The sequence below is a fragment of the Eptesicus fuscus genome, chromosome 5 (genome assembly GCF_027574615.1).
Source record: "Eptesicus fuscus isolate TK198812 chromosome 5, DD_ASM_mEF_20220401, whole genome shotgun sequence".
Lineage (NCBI taxonomy): Eukaryota > Metazoa > Chordata > Mammalia > Chiroptera > Vespertilionidae > Eptesicus > Eptesicus fuscus.
In genome coordinates this window covers 78,141,194-78,156,707 of record NC_072477.1, presented here as the reverse complement: position 1 = coordinate 78,156,707, position 15,514 = coordinate 78,141,194, and the positions used below count along the sequence as shown (strand labels likewise).

The 15,514-nt window shown below is 57.5% G+C and overlaps 1 protein-coding gene across 1 annotated transcript; it reads right to left on the bottom strand.

The window, feature by feature from the left end:
• Positions 1-3,567: 3,567 nt before the first annotated feature.
• NFATC4 (nuclear factor of activated T cells 4) lies at positions 3,568-12,845 on the bottom strand. Its single transcript, XM_008158436.3, has 10 exons — positions 12,624-12,845; positions 10,415-11,510; positions 8,587-8,749; positions 7,810-8,009; positions 7,389-7,561; positions 6,773-6,913; positions 5,836-5,891; positions 5,422-5,548; positions 4,656-5,240; positions 3,568-3,959 (listed from the first exon to the last, which is right to left on the bottom strand). The coding sequence occupies exons 1-10, from the start codon at positions 12,721-12,723 to the stop codon at positions 3,892-3,894; spliced, it is 2,709 nt and encodes a 902-aa protein (XP_008156658.2). The 5' UTR covers positions 12,724-12,845; the 3' UTR covers positions 3,568-3,891.
• Positions 12,846-15,514: the final 2,669 nt, after the last annotated feature.

Genomic DNA, 15,514 nt, shown 5'->3' with positions numbered 1-15,514 from the left:
ACACGCACACACTCCTGTAGACCCTTTGACCAACTGAGTGAATGACTCCCTGTTATTCATACTCCTTGGCATGGCCTGTTCAAGCATCCCAAGTTTGATTTCTACACACCTGTTTGGTCTTGACCTCATACATTTTAACCCCTAGTCATGACCCCTATCTTGTTTACACAGAAAACTCCCACTCTCCCTTAAAGACCCAGCTCAAAATCACCTGCCTTTGTAAAACGTTTTTTACCCTCCCACTTGGGCTTAGTCCCAGTGTTTCCATAGCAACCTATCATTTCTGCCTCTCATTCAGCTCAGACCAACACCCCACCCCAATCTCCAGGCAGGAAGGTCTCTCCCACTAGGGATTGTGTTGTCTGTTCCTCCAGGGCAAGGCCCCAGTGTAATGCCCGTGCACAGGGTTTGGTACAGACCCAGGGCCCTGGGAGGGCTTGGTGGGGAGTTGGCTAAGTGAGCAATCAGACACTGAGGCTACTAAAACCAGCTCCTAAAAGAACGGCCAAACCCCTATGCACTTCCCACATCTGGAATTTCCAGGAAGTGAGAAAGATGCTGCTTCTCTGCAAGGGTCTGGCGGCAGGCTCCAGGGTACCATGGCTCCCGCTCCAAGCACAGCCTGAGACCCAGCTGAAAGGCTCCTCGCTGAGCCCTCTCCAGACATCCTGGAGGCTCAGAGTTCCAGCCAGAGAAGGAGACTCGGTAAGCACCAGGGGAAACTACTGCACCCGGCTGCCAGGCTGTCCCTGACACCATCTTGTATTACCTAAGCCACAAGACAGAGCCAGGTGAGAGAAGAGATGAGTTGCAATGTCAGGAATGTGTGTGCCCTACTCCTCCCCTAAGTACACTTTCCAGGTGATCCTCCACCCACAGCAGCCCAGACAAGATCTGTGACGGGGTAGGGAGCTATTATAGAGTCTGGAGTGGGAAGAACTGACACTTATTTGACAAATGACACTAGTTCTCAAACTTTCATGTGCTGAAGAATCACCCAGAGTGCTCTTTAAAATGCAGGGGGGGAGGAGGGGGAGGGTAAGAGATCAACCAAAGGACTTGTATGCGTGCATATAAGCATAACCAATGGACACAGACAGCATGGGGATGAGGACCTGTGCTGGGGGCGGGGGAGGAGGGGGCGCGGGAGCAGGCAGGGAGAGGTCAATGGGGGAAAAGGAGACATATGTAATACTTTCAACAATAAATAAATTTTTAAGTCATAAAAAAATAAAAATAAATAAAATGCAGTCTCCTCCTCCTCCCCCTCTGAGAATATAATTGAGAAGGTCAGGGGTTGCCTAGGAATCTACATTAAAAAACAAAACAAAACAAAGCAAACCACACCCCCGCCACCACCTAGTGATTCAAGTGCAAGTAATCCTCAGACTGCACTCGGAGAAGCCCTGGCCAAGAAAGGCTTTTCTGACACCAGCTGTAGATCAGCATCCTTCTCCTCTCCCAACCCCAGCCTCAGGGAGTGAGATGTCCGTAGGGAGCCTGGGAAGAGACAATGACCCTGGGAGGCTGACTCTCCTCAGGATTCTAATGGGAGGATTCTATAAAGTGAGGGCCTAGCACAGTGCCTTGCAGGGCAGTCACAGGAAAGAAGATTTCAGCTCACCCCAGGAGGACTCCCATCTAGTGGGGAAGCACCCATCATCCTTGGATAACTCTAAATTCCCTGGCATGACTACGAGACCCCCAGAATCCAGCCTGTGCTTTCTCTCCAGTCCCTCCTCAGGGCCCTCCACTTCCAGAACTTAACCTTTCCCCATCCTCATCACACAGAACCTCCCTTGGCCCTTTGAGTGTAGCAAGCCCTCCATCTGCCAGGCTTCCTTATTCACCTCTCCTCCAGGACCTGGCCCATTCTGGGGGCTCTGCCCGGCCTGCCTTTTCCTGCTCCTGGGCTGGTCAGTTCAGTCATGCTTCAGGTCTCAATCTGGAAGTCACCCCTGAAGTTCCCTCTAGCTCCTACAGCTGGACGGAGTGCCCTGCTCTCTGCTCCTTCTGCACCCTGTAATAAAATTGTTCACTGCCCACCCCCCAAACCTTACCTTCTAGGAGAAATATTTACTGAGTTGAACTGTTGAGTTATAATGAGATGTTGACTTACTGTGGCCTCGTGAGGTCCTCCAGGACCCATTGGCTGGCACTTAGCTGCCTGATAAATGTCTGGCAATGAATGAATGGCAGTACTCTGGCAGAAAATGAAATCATCTGTCTGGGAGGTAATGAGTCCCCTATAGCTTTTCATTCACAGAAGCTGACACCCCTTGTTAGAGATCTTGGGGTATGAGGTGGGTGGGGGTGTTGAAGAATGCTGGTTATAACACATGTATCCCAAGGTCCCTCCTGACATGGAAATTATAGGGTAATGACTCTGGGCCCCGCTGGAGGGTATCTTTGAAAAGCGGCCAAGGCCACAGCCCAATGAGCTGATCACTTGATGTCAGTCTGGTGCACAGCAGTTGGTATTCAGGAAGACACAGGAAATTCCTTGTTATTGAGGTCGTCCTGGTTCTCTTGTTCTCCACTTCAGAGCCAGCTTCTCTCACACCCGCCCCTGAACACACGGGTTCTTGCCAGACCTGTCTGAACCCATTGGATATAGAGAGGCCCCACCAGCTTGGAGGTGATGCCTGTTTCCTGAGCACCAACTCCCTGAATGTATTTGGGGTGTAGCCCCCAGCAGCCAAGCCTAGCCATCGCAGGCTAACGGTACTAAATGCCAGGCTCCATGTGAGCAGAGCTGACAAGGTCTGACTTTTCACAGTCCACTGGGGACTTGGCCACATTGGCTGTCAAGACGGGACAAACCAGGCTTTGAGCATGGGCCTGTCATTGGTGATATACGGGCATACCTGCAGGCCAGGCCAGGAGCCAAACAATGCACTGGGCCCCATGGCGAGTAGCACTCAGAGCCGCTAGAGAGGTTGCTTGGCTTCCTGCAGTCTACTTCCAAAGCACAGATCTTTCCAGAACGTTTTCACTGTCCCCAAGAATCCAGACTGTGGATAGACCCATGCCAGCCTGTCCCTCACCCTCAACCCTATTCCAGGGAGATAAGCTTCAGGGGCCTGAACCTGATGACTCAGGGTGTCTGAGGATGGGCTGGAGGCAGGAGCCCAGGAGTACAGCATTTAACCTGCTACTGATCAGCTGTGTGACCTTGGGCAAGCCCCTTCCCTCTTACTCAGATGCCTCCTTTGTAAATAAGGGAGAAGGGCTAGATTGGTGTTTCCTGACCTTGCCTAGGAATCAGAATCATCTTGGTGGTAGAAAGAAAAAGAAACTTGAAAATACAGATTCCTGGGTCCCATCCCAAAGAGCCTACAGGAATTTGAATCCCAGGGAGGATAGGCCTACTAAAGCTCTGGCCCCAACCCAGTTAGGGAGCCTCTGGGCCCCTTAAATTATCCCCAGCCCCCTACTCTGAGAAGCTCTTTAGGTTACAATGATCCCAGCCACATCCCATCTCTTTCCAACCTCTAAGCCACCTCAGGCCAAAGTAAGCTGCCCCTCCTCTCTTGCCAAAGAGTTCCAGAGCCTGAAGCACCCATCAGTGAGCAGTTTATTATCCATCCACCCATCCCAGACTCCCAGCACCAAGGCCCATACACAATCTAGACACAGCCTTCACTCCAGTCAGTCCTCGCACCCAGCCTCAGTCCTCCATGCTGTCCCCTCACTGAGCCTTCCCTGGCAGCACCAGGCCCAGGGGGCCACACCTCAGCTAGGGGAGGAGAGGGAGGGCAGGAGGAAAGAGGCAAAAGCTGGGGAAAGAAGAACCAGATTGCCCCCAAGTTTCTGGAACCACCACCCCAGGATGAAGGGAAAGTGGGCAGGGCTGGAGGGGCCAGGAGGCTGGAGTTGCCAGGTGATGGTTCAAGCAGGAGGCTCATCTCCAGGAGGTGCTGGGAAGCCACTCAGGTCTCGGCCAATGATTTCACTCACTGCAATGGAGGGACAATGGAGAGACTGGGCTAGGAGCAGCTCCCTTACTTTTCCAGAGACCTCCCCCCCACACACACACCCACCCATTCAAGATAGGCCTCAGTCTAGGAAGCCTCTAGGCTCCTCCCCACTGGGCCTCACTTTCCCCAATGTATCTTAACACCTGCTCCCAATCAAATCTGCTCAGCTCCATTCACGTGGGCTCCCAGGCCCCCATCCTAGCCCTCTCCTGCTGGCTCAGCAGCCTGCAATGTCAGGACAATCGCCGTCAGCAGGGCCAGTGGCGGGTGTAGTCAGTGGGAGGAAGAGGCAAAATATCAAGGTTCTTCATCACCGATCCTGACCACAGTCAGCATGCTTAGGGGGAAGCTGAGGCAAGGGAAAGCATGCTTGACTAAGACCTCAGCAAGCCACTGCTCCTCTCTGAAACTCAGTGCCTCCGTCTGCAAAGGGGGAGGTTTATTAAATGATCTTGAAAGTACTTGTAACCCGTGATTTTGTGACGTGGGGCAGAGGCAGGAACGCCATGCACCCTTCAGAATTAAGTTAACTGGGTTCATGTGGCTACATGCACCACGAACTTGCCTCCCGAGACCCCCTGACTGGTCTCAATGGATCAAGCTCCTGCCCTCAGCAAACATGCAGAGCAATCTCTTACACACACTCACACTTGCAGCAGCCAGTTCCACACTCACCTTCCTCCAGCGTGATACCCTGGATAGGGACACTGTCTCGGAAGCTGCTGCCGTTGCCATAGCCACCCCTGGACTTCTCCTGCTCCGGAGTCCCCTCCCCAGGGCCATAGCTTGGCCCTACCTCATTGTACCCCTCAGGAGGTGGGGGATGAACACCACTCTGGGGAGGGAAGGGGCCTTCCAGCGGTGGGGAGGAAGGCAGGGGAGGCTGGAAAGGGGCTGGAGGAGGGAATGGCAGCCCCAGGGGAAAAGGGGAGGCCCGTCCCCCATAGGGGTCACTGGGAAAGGGCCGGGGAAGGAAGGAGACTGGTGGACGGGCACAACCTGTGGTACCCCCAGTCTCAGGGAACATCCGAAGGCCAGGTCTGTATGATGGTGGGGGCCCCGTTTGGGGGTACAGAGGGGGTGTGCCATAGCTGAAACCTTCTGACAGGTAAGGAGGTTCATAAGCAGGGTCTTCATGGGAATAGGAGGAGTAGGGGAGCCTGGGGGGTGAGAAGTCCATGTCAGTGCCAAAGGAGGGGCCTGAGGCTGAAGGGAAGCCCCGGAGAGATGAGTCTGGTAGGGGCTCCTCCTTGAAGATCACTGGGTGGATAGGAAGCAGGAGGACACACTGGTGAGAAGACTGGCAGCCCCCCCCCCCCACTGCACACCCTCCATCTACCTTCCCATCCCAAGAGCCCTCACGATGAAGGCATGGCATCCCTCTGCCCGGCCACAGCTCCCCATACCCCCACACCCCACCACGGGCTGTCCTAGAGCGCACCAGGCAGGAACTTGAAACTCTGGGTAGGGCTGCGCTTCCTGCGGCCATTGGAGACATAAAAGTAGACCTGGACAGGCCGGGACACCCGCTTGTTGCTGTACTCGGGGACGGTCAGGGTCAGGGTCACCTGGAAAAAGCAGAGGACGAGGCAGGGAGCCCTCAGGAACCTGGGCTCAGCCCAGCCCTTCCCAGGACCGGAACGCCACCTCCTGGATGTTTCCATTTGCTAAGGAGCAAAGTTCATCCCCTAGAGAAGAACCTGCTTCGATTGGCCAGAATGTGTCCTCTAGAAAAGAACAGGTCACCCCTGGAGTCCTTTCCCATGGTCAAGGGCCATTCCTGGGAATTCCCTGCCTTCTTCCCCGCCCCGCCCCGCCCCACCCAGAAGGGGGGCACCCCAAGTGACACTTGTACCTCATTGCTCTGCAACCGGTTCACAGTGGCCTCCTCCTCCCATTGCAGCTTTCCATCTGTGCAGGGGGAACAGACTACTCCAGCCCAGCTCCAGGGCCCCCACCCCATACCCAGTCCTCTGCCACTTCCCCTCCCGCTAGAGCGGAGGCCAGACTCAGAAGGCCTCTGCAAGGCTTCGCTCACAAAGAAGCCCACTGCATGTTTACTCAATTGAATGGAAAAGGCAGGGTTTTAAACTGTGCACGAGACAGAGCAGCAAACTGAGACCAACAGAGACAGCAGGACCAGCCTCGGAGCCAAAGGGAGTGGGTGACAAACGCAACTCTTGAACCCTCCCATCCTGTTCCAAACATCCCCTCCCATGATAGCGTTGGGAGGAAGTTCAAGGATAGGAAAGGGTCCTAGCTTGAAGGAGGGCAATGAGACCTCAAGTCTCATGATCCAGCACCTCAAAATCTGTTAAATTGGAGTGTCGGTACTAGGGATCTTGGTGGTCAGGGTTGGGAGAAGACAAAGGCCTCAAGCTGGTGGGTGCACCTGGGCCCCTCGGTCTCCCCTTCTCCCTCTGAAGCTCCGTCTTGGGGTATGTCACAGGCTTCCATAATCATAGCTGTGCTACCAGGCTCATAACTCAGGAGGGGCCGAGCATGGGGCTGTGAGGGTTACCTCTTCCCTTCTCCTCAATGACCCTATCCACATGGGGTCAATTATCTCAAAACCGACTTCTCCCTAAAAAATAGAACGTGTATTTCTTACACCTGTTGACCATCCTGAGCATTACAGATTGCTGTCCTGCCCGTGAAGCAGAAAGTCCAAGAGGAAGGATAGTCTATCTGCCCGTTTTACAGAGAAGTTAGTTTAGTGACGGTGCCAGAGTTCTTTCAGCTGCCTGTCCCAGCTCTTCCTGCCTGCCCTTCCCTCCCCAGTGAGCACTCACCGGGGCCCCTCTCGATGAAAACCACCTTGGAATCCGGCAGGAAGTTGGAGCCAGTTAGCACTAGCTCCTCTCCTCCTCTCACAGAGCAGGCGCTGGGGCTGTAGGCCTCCACCTGGGGCAGCTCCTGGGCCGAGCGCTGGGCTGCAGAGCAGTGCAGGAAAGGCCTGGCTGGACTGCATATGGAGAGGACAGCCTCCTCTGCCCCCATGCCCTTGGAATAACTGCCACAGGGCCCTGGAGGAGCCCTCCTCAGTGGCAGACACACAAGTAAACCCACGGAGTCCCTGGGGTGGCACACACCATGTAAAGAGCCACCCAGGCAGACAGTGAGCAGCAGGGCAGGCCAGAGAGTTATCCAAACAAGTGCACAGGGCCACCGACCGCAGAGGGAGGACAGGGGCACTCTACTCCATCCCAGAGACAGAGTCAGCAGCAGGGGCAATTTAGAACACTCCTCCCACCCCTCCGGGATAGAAATGCGGGCTAGCTCCTTTGCAGGGCTACCCAGGAAAGATGGGACACAGGACACTATGCAGAGGAGATAAGGTGGACAGACAGACACACAGACAAGAGGGTCACAAGAAACAGAGAGATGGCATAGGGTCTCTTTGCTCACAGCACTCGATGGGCACTGATGCTGTCTGCACAGAGACGACCTTCCCGCTGCCCTGGGGCACGTGTACCCGGAATACCAGCCGCACACGTGTGTTCTTTCGCCCGATATCCGTCTCACCCTTCCGCAGCTCAATGTCTGAATTCCGAAGCTTCAGGATTCCAGCGCAGTCAATGCTGAAGGCAAAGAATGGTAAAACCCACACCTCAAGAGGGAAGCCCCGCCCTCTATCCAAAGCCCTGAAGACCTGCTCTGGGAGCCTAGAAGGGCTATTTTAACCCCGAGCCCCAAAAGTTCTCTTCTAGGTGGTGAGAAAGCCTGAAACTGCTCCTCTGGATGATGTCTAGGTCTTCCGGGAAGAGGAAGCATGGAAAAGACTGGTCCTAAAGCCTGAGGACAGAGGGGGAGTAGCGTGGGAACCTACTTGGCTGCCATGTTGTTCTCAGGAAGCAGGGTCATCTCCAACACCTTGGTGCCACTGACTACGGCTTCATAGCTGGCCGTGGCCACCATCTTGCCGGTGATGCGGTGCACCTGATAGAAGGCATGGGGCCGTAGGTTCCTTTCATCTGCAGTGCCGATGAACATTTGTAGGGTCAGTGGCTTCTCACTGTAGCCTAGGAGCTGGCAGAGGGAGACACAGGCAACACAACTGAAATCTCCACTGTCTGATCTTTCATCCATCCCAGGGTTTTCAGTCCACCAAGGGGTAAGGATGGTGAAAGACAAAGGATATCCTGGGAGGGATTCCCAGGGGGGGGGGGGGGGATTGGGCATCAGTTGTGGAGAAAATGTGGCCTGGAGTTCACAGTGTTATTCTTGGAATAAGGCTCCAACTGAGCTGGGCAAAGGGGAAAATCTCCCAAGAGAGACTGGCCCAACTCAATGAAGACAACCTAACTCCCAGTGAACTTTGGCCTCAGCCTAAGCCCTCCCCCACATCTGGCAGGCCATCATTTTCCACAGCAGACATGAGGCTGGTGTCCCATGGGATGAAGGGGGTGGGGGTGGAGGGATAGAGTAGAAAGTACATCCGGGTCCTCGAAAGGCACCCTTCCTCCCCCAACCCCAGTCTGCCTACAGGGTCAACTGCTGAGAGGGAGTGTGGGAAAGGGCAGTGCCACGGGTCTGCACAGCTGGAACCCATCGGCAGGGATCTGGGACTGGAGAAGAGAAAGGCTGTCAGGCCTCTGCCCCTTACCTTGACTACAGGGTGACCACCAGGAGCAGCTTTGACAGCACCTCGGCTGCCCTCTGTCTCATAGTGGGCCCGATGGTGGGCTCGGGGCTGCACCTCAATCCTCAGCTCCAGCTGCTCGTACTGGCTGGGCAGAGGCCAGTCCAGCGGGGGTAGGGCAGAGGTCCTAGACAGAAGAAAAGAGCACTGATCACCTATGGCCTCAGACCCTGGTCAGGGCAGCTCCGAGTCTCAGCTCCCTGGCATGTGAGGGAGGAGGGGAGTTGGGTGTGGGAGAAATCACAACAGGAATAAAGTAGTCCAAAAGCCCAGAAGCAAGGTGAGAGGGGAAAGGCCCCTCAGAACCCCTCAAGATGAGGGTGCGGGAGATGGCACCAGGCCTGAGACTCCCTCCTTTCCAGCTCTGAGCACAGGGTCTGAGGTGGCAGTGGTTCACTTGGATACAGAGGAACCCAAAGCCCATCCTAATCCTTAGCCCTGGATGGGAAAAAGAGTCAAGCAAAGAAGCACTATTTCAGACTGAACATGGCCTCGGAGATAAGCCCCTTTGTTTTTCAAATAAAGAAACTGAGACCCAGATGATAGAACATGGTGAGCCAAGCACGCCAGGGACTGACAGAAGCCAGGACTGAGCACACGCCCTGTTCCCAGGTCAGTGCCCATTCCACTAGTTGGGGCTGGGCAGGTCCAGTCCAGAAACTAGGGGTTACAAATGTGCAACTTTCCTCTATTGAGCTCCCAGATACCCTAGGCCAGGGGGCACCTCAACTGGTGATTGTCCCCAGGTGATATTTGGCAATGTCTAGAGACGTTTTTGGTTGTCACACTAGAGGAGGGGGTACTACTAGCATCTAGTGGGTAGAGGTCAGGGATGCTGCTAAACCATCCTACAATGCCCAGCACAACCTCCACAACAAAGAATTATCCTGTTCAAAATATCAATAGTGCTGCCCTAACCGATTTGGCTCAATGGATTTAGCATTGGCCTGTGGACTGAAGGGTCCCAGGTTCGATTCCGGTCAAGGGCATGTATCTTGGTTGCATCCCCAGTAGGGGGTGTGCAGGAGGCAACTGATCGATGTTTCTCTCTCATTGATGTTTCTAACTCTCTATCCCTCTCCCTCTCCTTCTCCCTTCCTCTCTGTAAAATATCAATAAAATATATTTTTAAAAAATATCAATAGTGCTGAGGGTGAGAAACCCTGCCCTAGAGGAACCAAGGAGAACAGGTGTTAAGATTTCTTTTCCCAGGAAACTTTCCTGGATGGAGCCAGCTCAATCTGACATCCCAAGATTCAGGAATATTGAAATGGGCAGGATTCTTTGAGGGTAAAATGGATAAAAGAATGCAAGAACTGCTTGTTTTAATATGAATTTTTGTCTTGCAAATATATGCTATTTTAATTCAGATGAGCAGCTATGCTTTTAAGGCACAAGTTGGGCCCTAGAAATTAAAAGTTAGAGAAGGGGGGCTTCCTGCTACCCCGTGTAAGTATGCCATCCAGTCCACAGCCATGTCCAGACAGTGCCAGCCCAAAACCAGGTGTGGAGGGACCCAAAAGGAACTCCCCCTTTGCCTAAGGGGTGGGGGCGGGGCTTTTCCTTATTGATCCACAGGGAATGATTATCCTTTTGCAAATAAATCATCGGTTTGTAGAAGGGGTATGTTGCTGTTGATTTAATCCTCCCTAAAACTGGGTAAATGGTAGCAGCCAAGCTGGTTACAGATTCTCTTTTGAAATGCCAAGGGCACAGAACTCGGACCTTTCTTCAGACTGATCCCCTGACCTGCTCCAAAGTGGAATGGCAGTGGTGCCGGCACAACCCTCACCTGAAGATGGGGCTGTGTCCCCCAATCCGGGCCTTGGACCAAGCCAGAGGGGAGGGCACTGCCAGGTAGTCCATGCCAGCTCCCTCCTTCCGAGGACCTCCCGGAGGAGCTGCAGTCTCCTCTGCTCCCGAAGGCAGCTTCCCGTTGCACGGAGCAGGCTCCTCAGACCGAGGCAGGGTCACCGCCTGCTCACTGGAAGTCCTCCGGGTTTTCTGGGGGATGCTCTCGGCTGGTGGGGCCCCCACATAGTCAAAGGGGCCAGGGGAGCCAGCATCCCGGGCCAGAGGCAATGGGGGTGGTGGAGGTGGCTCGGGCCCCTCTTCTCCCAGGCTGCCCCGGCGGGACAGAGCTGGAGAGGCTGAAGATGGGGTTCCGGAGCTTGAATAGCGCCGTTTGCCACAGGGAGAAGCTGGCCGTGGGGAGGCTGGGGTGGGCCCAGGAGCGCTGAGAAGTAGCCAGCTATCTTCTGGTCCCCGGCCTCCAGGGCTTGGACCATACAGGCTCCAGGGATCATCAGGGGTCCATGGCCTAGGGGATGCCCGGGGCGAGGGCAGTGGGGAGCCCAGGCCGAAGCGGGAGGCCGCTTCATTTAGCTCAGACTCCACCTCATCGCAAGCGGCATACAGGGCAGCCTCATCAGAGGCGTCTGAGAAGAAGCTCCAGGAGGACAGGCTGCTGCTGCCAGGGCTGGGGCTGAAGAAGGGGCCCCCGCCCTGGCCCCCTGCCTCTCGGTAGCCTCCAAAGCCTTCTGGTGGGGGGTAATCCCTGGGAGAGCCGTCCCCCCAGGCATCAGGGTTGTCCTCCAGGGTGGCTGGCGGGTCGGGCGTGGGAGAGATGGAAGTGATGCGGATGCTTGGGCACTCAAGGACACGGCCTCCCCCAGCCCCGCCCGAGCCCCCTCCTGGCCCCCCCAGCCTCACCGAACGAGCAGGCTGGCTCTCCCAAGTGCCAGGGGAGGGGGCTGGGCGGGGTGGAGGCGAGTGCATGCCAGGCCGTGGGGGTGGTGGCCGGGGAATGCCAATAGGGGCAGCGCCATAGGGAGGGGGCTCCCCCAGGGCCAGGCGGCAGCATGTCGGAGTGTCCTCTGAGTCCAGCTCTGTCAAAATGGGAAGGGAGGGGGACAGAGAGAGGGATACCACAGGAGATGGGAAGAGAGAGAAGCAGGTGAGATGTCTGGGTTCCTTGAGAGATCAGCCCCTTAGTCTTGTATGCCACCCCCTCCTCAGCAAAGAGGGGTCTCTACGGTGCCCTTCAGAGCCACAAAGACAGACGCAAGTTGAACCTCGGAAGGTGGAAGAGATAGATTTAGAGGCGCCAAGCCTATTCCCATACGGAAAAGCTCACACTCTGAGCCCCCTGCCCCGGACCTCGGGCACCAGACCCGGTGGGTCTTAAGGTGAGGGATGTAGGTCAAGAGGGGCTGGAGCGGGGCCCGGAGGCGCGTTTAGAGAGGCGCCCGGCTGGGCTGGGGGCGACTCACACATGAACCCAATTAGTAGCGGTTCCCAAACCCCCAAACGGCGCTGGCAAGAGCCCCAGTTGCTATCGCAACAGTGGCCAGGGAAGAAGGGGGGGGGGGGGGCGCCAGGGCAGTGGTGACGAGGAGAGGTGGCTCCTCCCTCGCTCCCCCCCCCCAATTTGGGGGCGGGGGTGCTGCTTGCCAGGCCCGTGGGGAGGGGGGGCCGCGCGCGGCACGGATTCCGTGCGAACGGCGGCCGCCGCCCCCGGCACGGTCCCAGCCATCTGCCTCTTGTTGCGGCCAGACCGGGAGGGGGAGGGGGAAGGGCGCCCCGGCGGGCCCCGAGAGTGCCCCGGGTCCCGGCCCCGGCGTCGGGTCCGCCGACCCGGGGCTCGGTCTGCAAGGGGCACGCTCCAGAGCCCAACCTTCCTTTCCCCTGGCGGCGCCGGGGGCTCTCCGGACCGCCGCTCCCGTTCGCCCCCTATCCCGGTGACAGTCGGCCCAGCCGAGAGGCGGCGCGCAGCCAGCGGCACCCCCACCCCCACCCCCACCCCAGTCACGACCTAAAAAGGAGAAAGTGGTGCCCGGCCCCCCGAAGACCTCCTCAGACCCCCCCAGCCCCGCGACTCCCTTCAACCTCTGACCCCCTCCTCTCCCACCCCAGGCTCGCTGCCCTAAGGTCCCCAGACTCAGAATCCCCGGGCCCTTCCCTCACTGACCCAAAGACCCCCTTCCCGGCCCCGCACTAACCTTCCCCCGGCCCCCCCGCGCTCAGCGGGGGGGCCTCCTTTTCCTCCCCGAACACCAGCTTAAATTCCAGCTCCTCATCCTCGCAGCTCGCTGCCCCCATGGATCCGGCCAGAGCCCCCAGTCCCGGTCCGGGTGGGAGGGGGCGCTCAGGAGGCTGCGGTCGCTGCACCCGCGGCTCCCTCCCGCCCCTTCTCCGAGACGCCCCCTCCTCCGCCGCTGCCGCCTCCCTCCGGACGCCCCCTAGTTATTATAGAAACTTTTCCAAACTTTTTTCCCCAAACTTCTTCAAAGCGGCCCCCCCAGCCTGTCCCTGATTGGCTGCCCGGGATGCTCCGGCCCCTCCTCCGGGGATGAGATGGGAAAACCACGCGCCCCTCGTCCTTCCCCACCCTCCCTCTCTCCCTCTGTCCTCCCTCCAGTCCCTCCCCCTCAAAAAAAAAAAAAAAAAAAGGAGAACAAAACTGAATTGGAAAACGGTCCCTCAAGCGTGGGATGACCACAATGGTGCCGATTGGCTCGCAGTTGTGACAATCACTGCCCGATGCCTGGAGCACTACCACCACCAACCCCCAACTTAGTCTAAGTTCAGGGGCTCCGGGTCTGAGCGCCTTAAAGAGGCCACATTTGGGGCTCACTGTGTAGAGGGTACACGGAAGACCCTTTCTGAAGTTATGAAGGAGTTCTGCAGCCATCGACTAGCTAGAAAGGACCCCCTCTCCTCCTCTTTCCCTCCAAGCCTCAGGCCAAGCGGACTGTGGGGTGCAGAGTGGTCCCAGGCTGTTCTGAAGAGCGAAAGGCCCTTCCTTCGAAGTCCCTCGCCTGAGCCCGCCCTGCCTGGGCCTTCGAGAAGCCTTGGCTCAGTCAAAGCAGCCCCTCCACCGGCTGTCTCTCCCCCTACCCGCTACCCCACCCCAAAAGTGAAGAAACATTCAGCTGTCCTGAAGAACTGTTCATAGGTCCACGGCCCCGGATGGGCGAGGATCCAGGCCGGGCTTTACCGCTGCCCCTGTCCCAGGCACCCAGAGGGGCCATTAATTAGCCTCCTAGGGAAGTCGGCTTCCCCCCTCCCTAGAACTGAAGTCTGGAATGAATCTCTGACTCTTTGGCATCCCGCTCCGGCTCTCCTGAAAATCCTGGCCAGGTTTACTAGGGGCCCGGAGCCCTGCGACTCCAAGGGCCCCTAGTAGGACACCTGTCACCTGGGCGGGAGGAGGAAGGAAAACTTGGGCTGGATTTTCTAGGAAGGGCCGGCAAGGAAGGGCCCTGGTGTGTGAGAGGGAGTTAGATCCGAAATTCCTGACTCAGACTGCGGAAGGGATGGGGTGTCACCCGCGCCGCCCCGCGCGGATTGTGTACTTCAAACTTTCCTAACACGCGATCTTTCATCTAAATCCCTCCGGCGCAGGGCTGCTTCCCCCGTGGCAACCCCCTCCCCGCCAGCCCCGCACCTAAAGGGTTACGCGACGGCCCTCGGGTCAGACGTTTACAAACACTCGCGAGCCGGGCGGGACCGCGCCCGCTACTCTAATGAGAAACAGGCGCTGCGGGGCGGGGAAGAGGGGAGGGCTGGCCGGGCGGCCCGAGCTCCCCTCCCTCCCTCTCCCTCCTCTCCCTTCCTCCCTCCCCTCCCATCCTCCCTCTGGCCCGCCCAGGGGACCCCCCAGCCCCCGGGGACCCCAATGACGTGCGGAGCTGCCCCGGCTCGGAGCCCAGGCCACGACGCGGGCGGGGCGGGGAGAAGAGGCCGGCCGGCGGGGAGAGAAGAATGTTCCGAGGCCGAGCGGGAGGCGGCCGGGTTTGATTTTCCCCCTTTGGTTGGTCTCCTCGGGTTACACTTCCCTTCCAGCTCCAACTCGGAAATAAAGGAGAGACCTACAAGGAGGGAGAGCGAGGAACACCCGAGACCTGCGATCAGAGTCCGTCCACCTAAGGGAGAGGAGGGGCAAGGGGAGGTGGGAGCGGAGGCGAGAGGGGCGGGGTGCACACCCGACCCGGGCCCGGCCCGGCCCCCACCCCGCCGCCCCGAGCCCCTCCCCGCCGCGCCGTCCCCGAGCCCCCCTCCGCACCGCAGGCAGACGCGCACATTCTTTTCAAATGTCATTATTTCCTTTGATCCTGGGCAGCATTTCTCCATGTGTCTGGCTCAGCTCCTGCCCAGCCAGCAGCCTCCCCCCTCTCGCCCGCTTTGTATATTTTCCTGGAGAACCTGCCCCTCCTCCCAGCATCTGGAAGGCCCCGAGGGCTGGCGACGGCGCACATTCCCCTTGGGGACTCTGGCCTCGCCTCCCAGTGACTCAATTTCCCCTCTGCGGGTGTTGGGGGAGGGTGGGGAGCAGAGGAGAGAGTTGTGAAGCGCAAATGTGGTACCAACGAGCCTGAAGACTGCTCAGGGCCCAAGCTTCTCTCAGAGGAGGGAGGGTCCCCACCCCGGTCTGCCTGGGCTGCAGCAGAGGGATGGAATTTATGACTTCTGCCGTGTCCTGCCTGGAGAAGAGCGGCTAGCGGTAAATGTAGGTCGCCCTACACTTCTACCCCCTGGCGACCACAAAGACCCAGCGGCCCTCCCTCCAGCAGCTCCGGGTTTCTCGCCGGCCTCGGCTCAGTCCTGGTTGCGCTGCCCCCTAGCGCGCACACCGGAGCACAGCCCGGCTCTCTCACCTGGCGAGTGTGAAGCAGTTTGCCTCCGGCTCTGCACTTTCACAAACATAATTCCACGGCCTTGGAGGTGGTCGGTTTAAAAAAAAAAAAATTACACAAGATACATTCTTCTTGTAAATTATTCAAGGCATTCAAAAATATATAGAGCCCTGGCCGGTTTGGCTCAGTGGATAGAACGACGGTCTGCGGACTGAAGGTTCTGGGGTTCGGTTCCGGTCAAGGGCACATGCCCG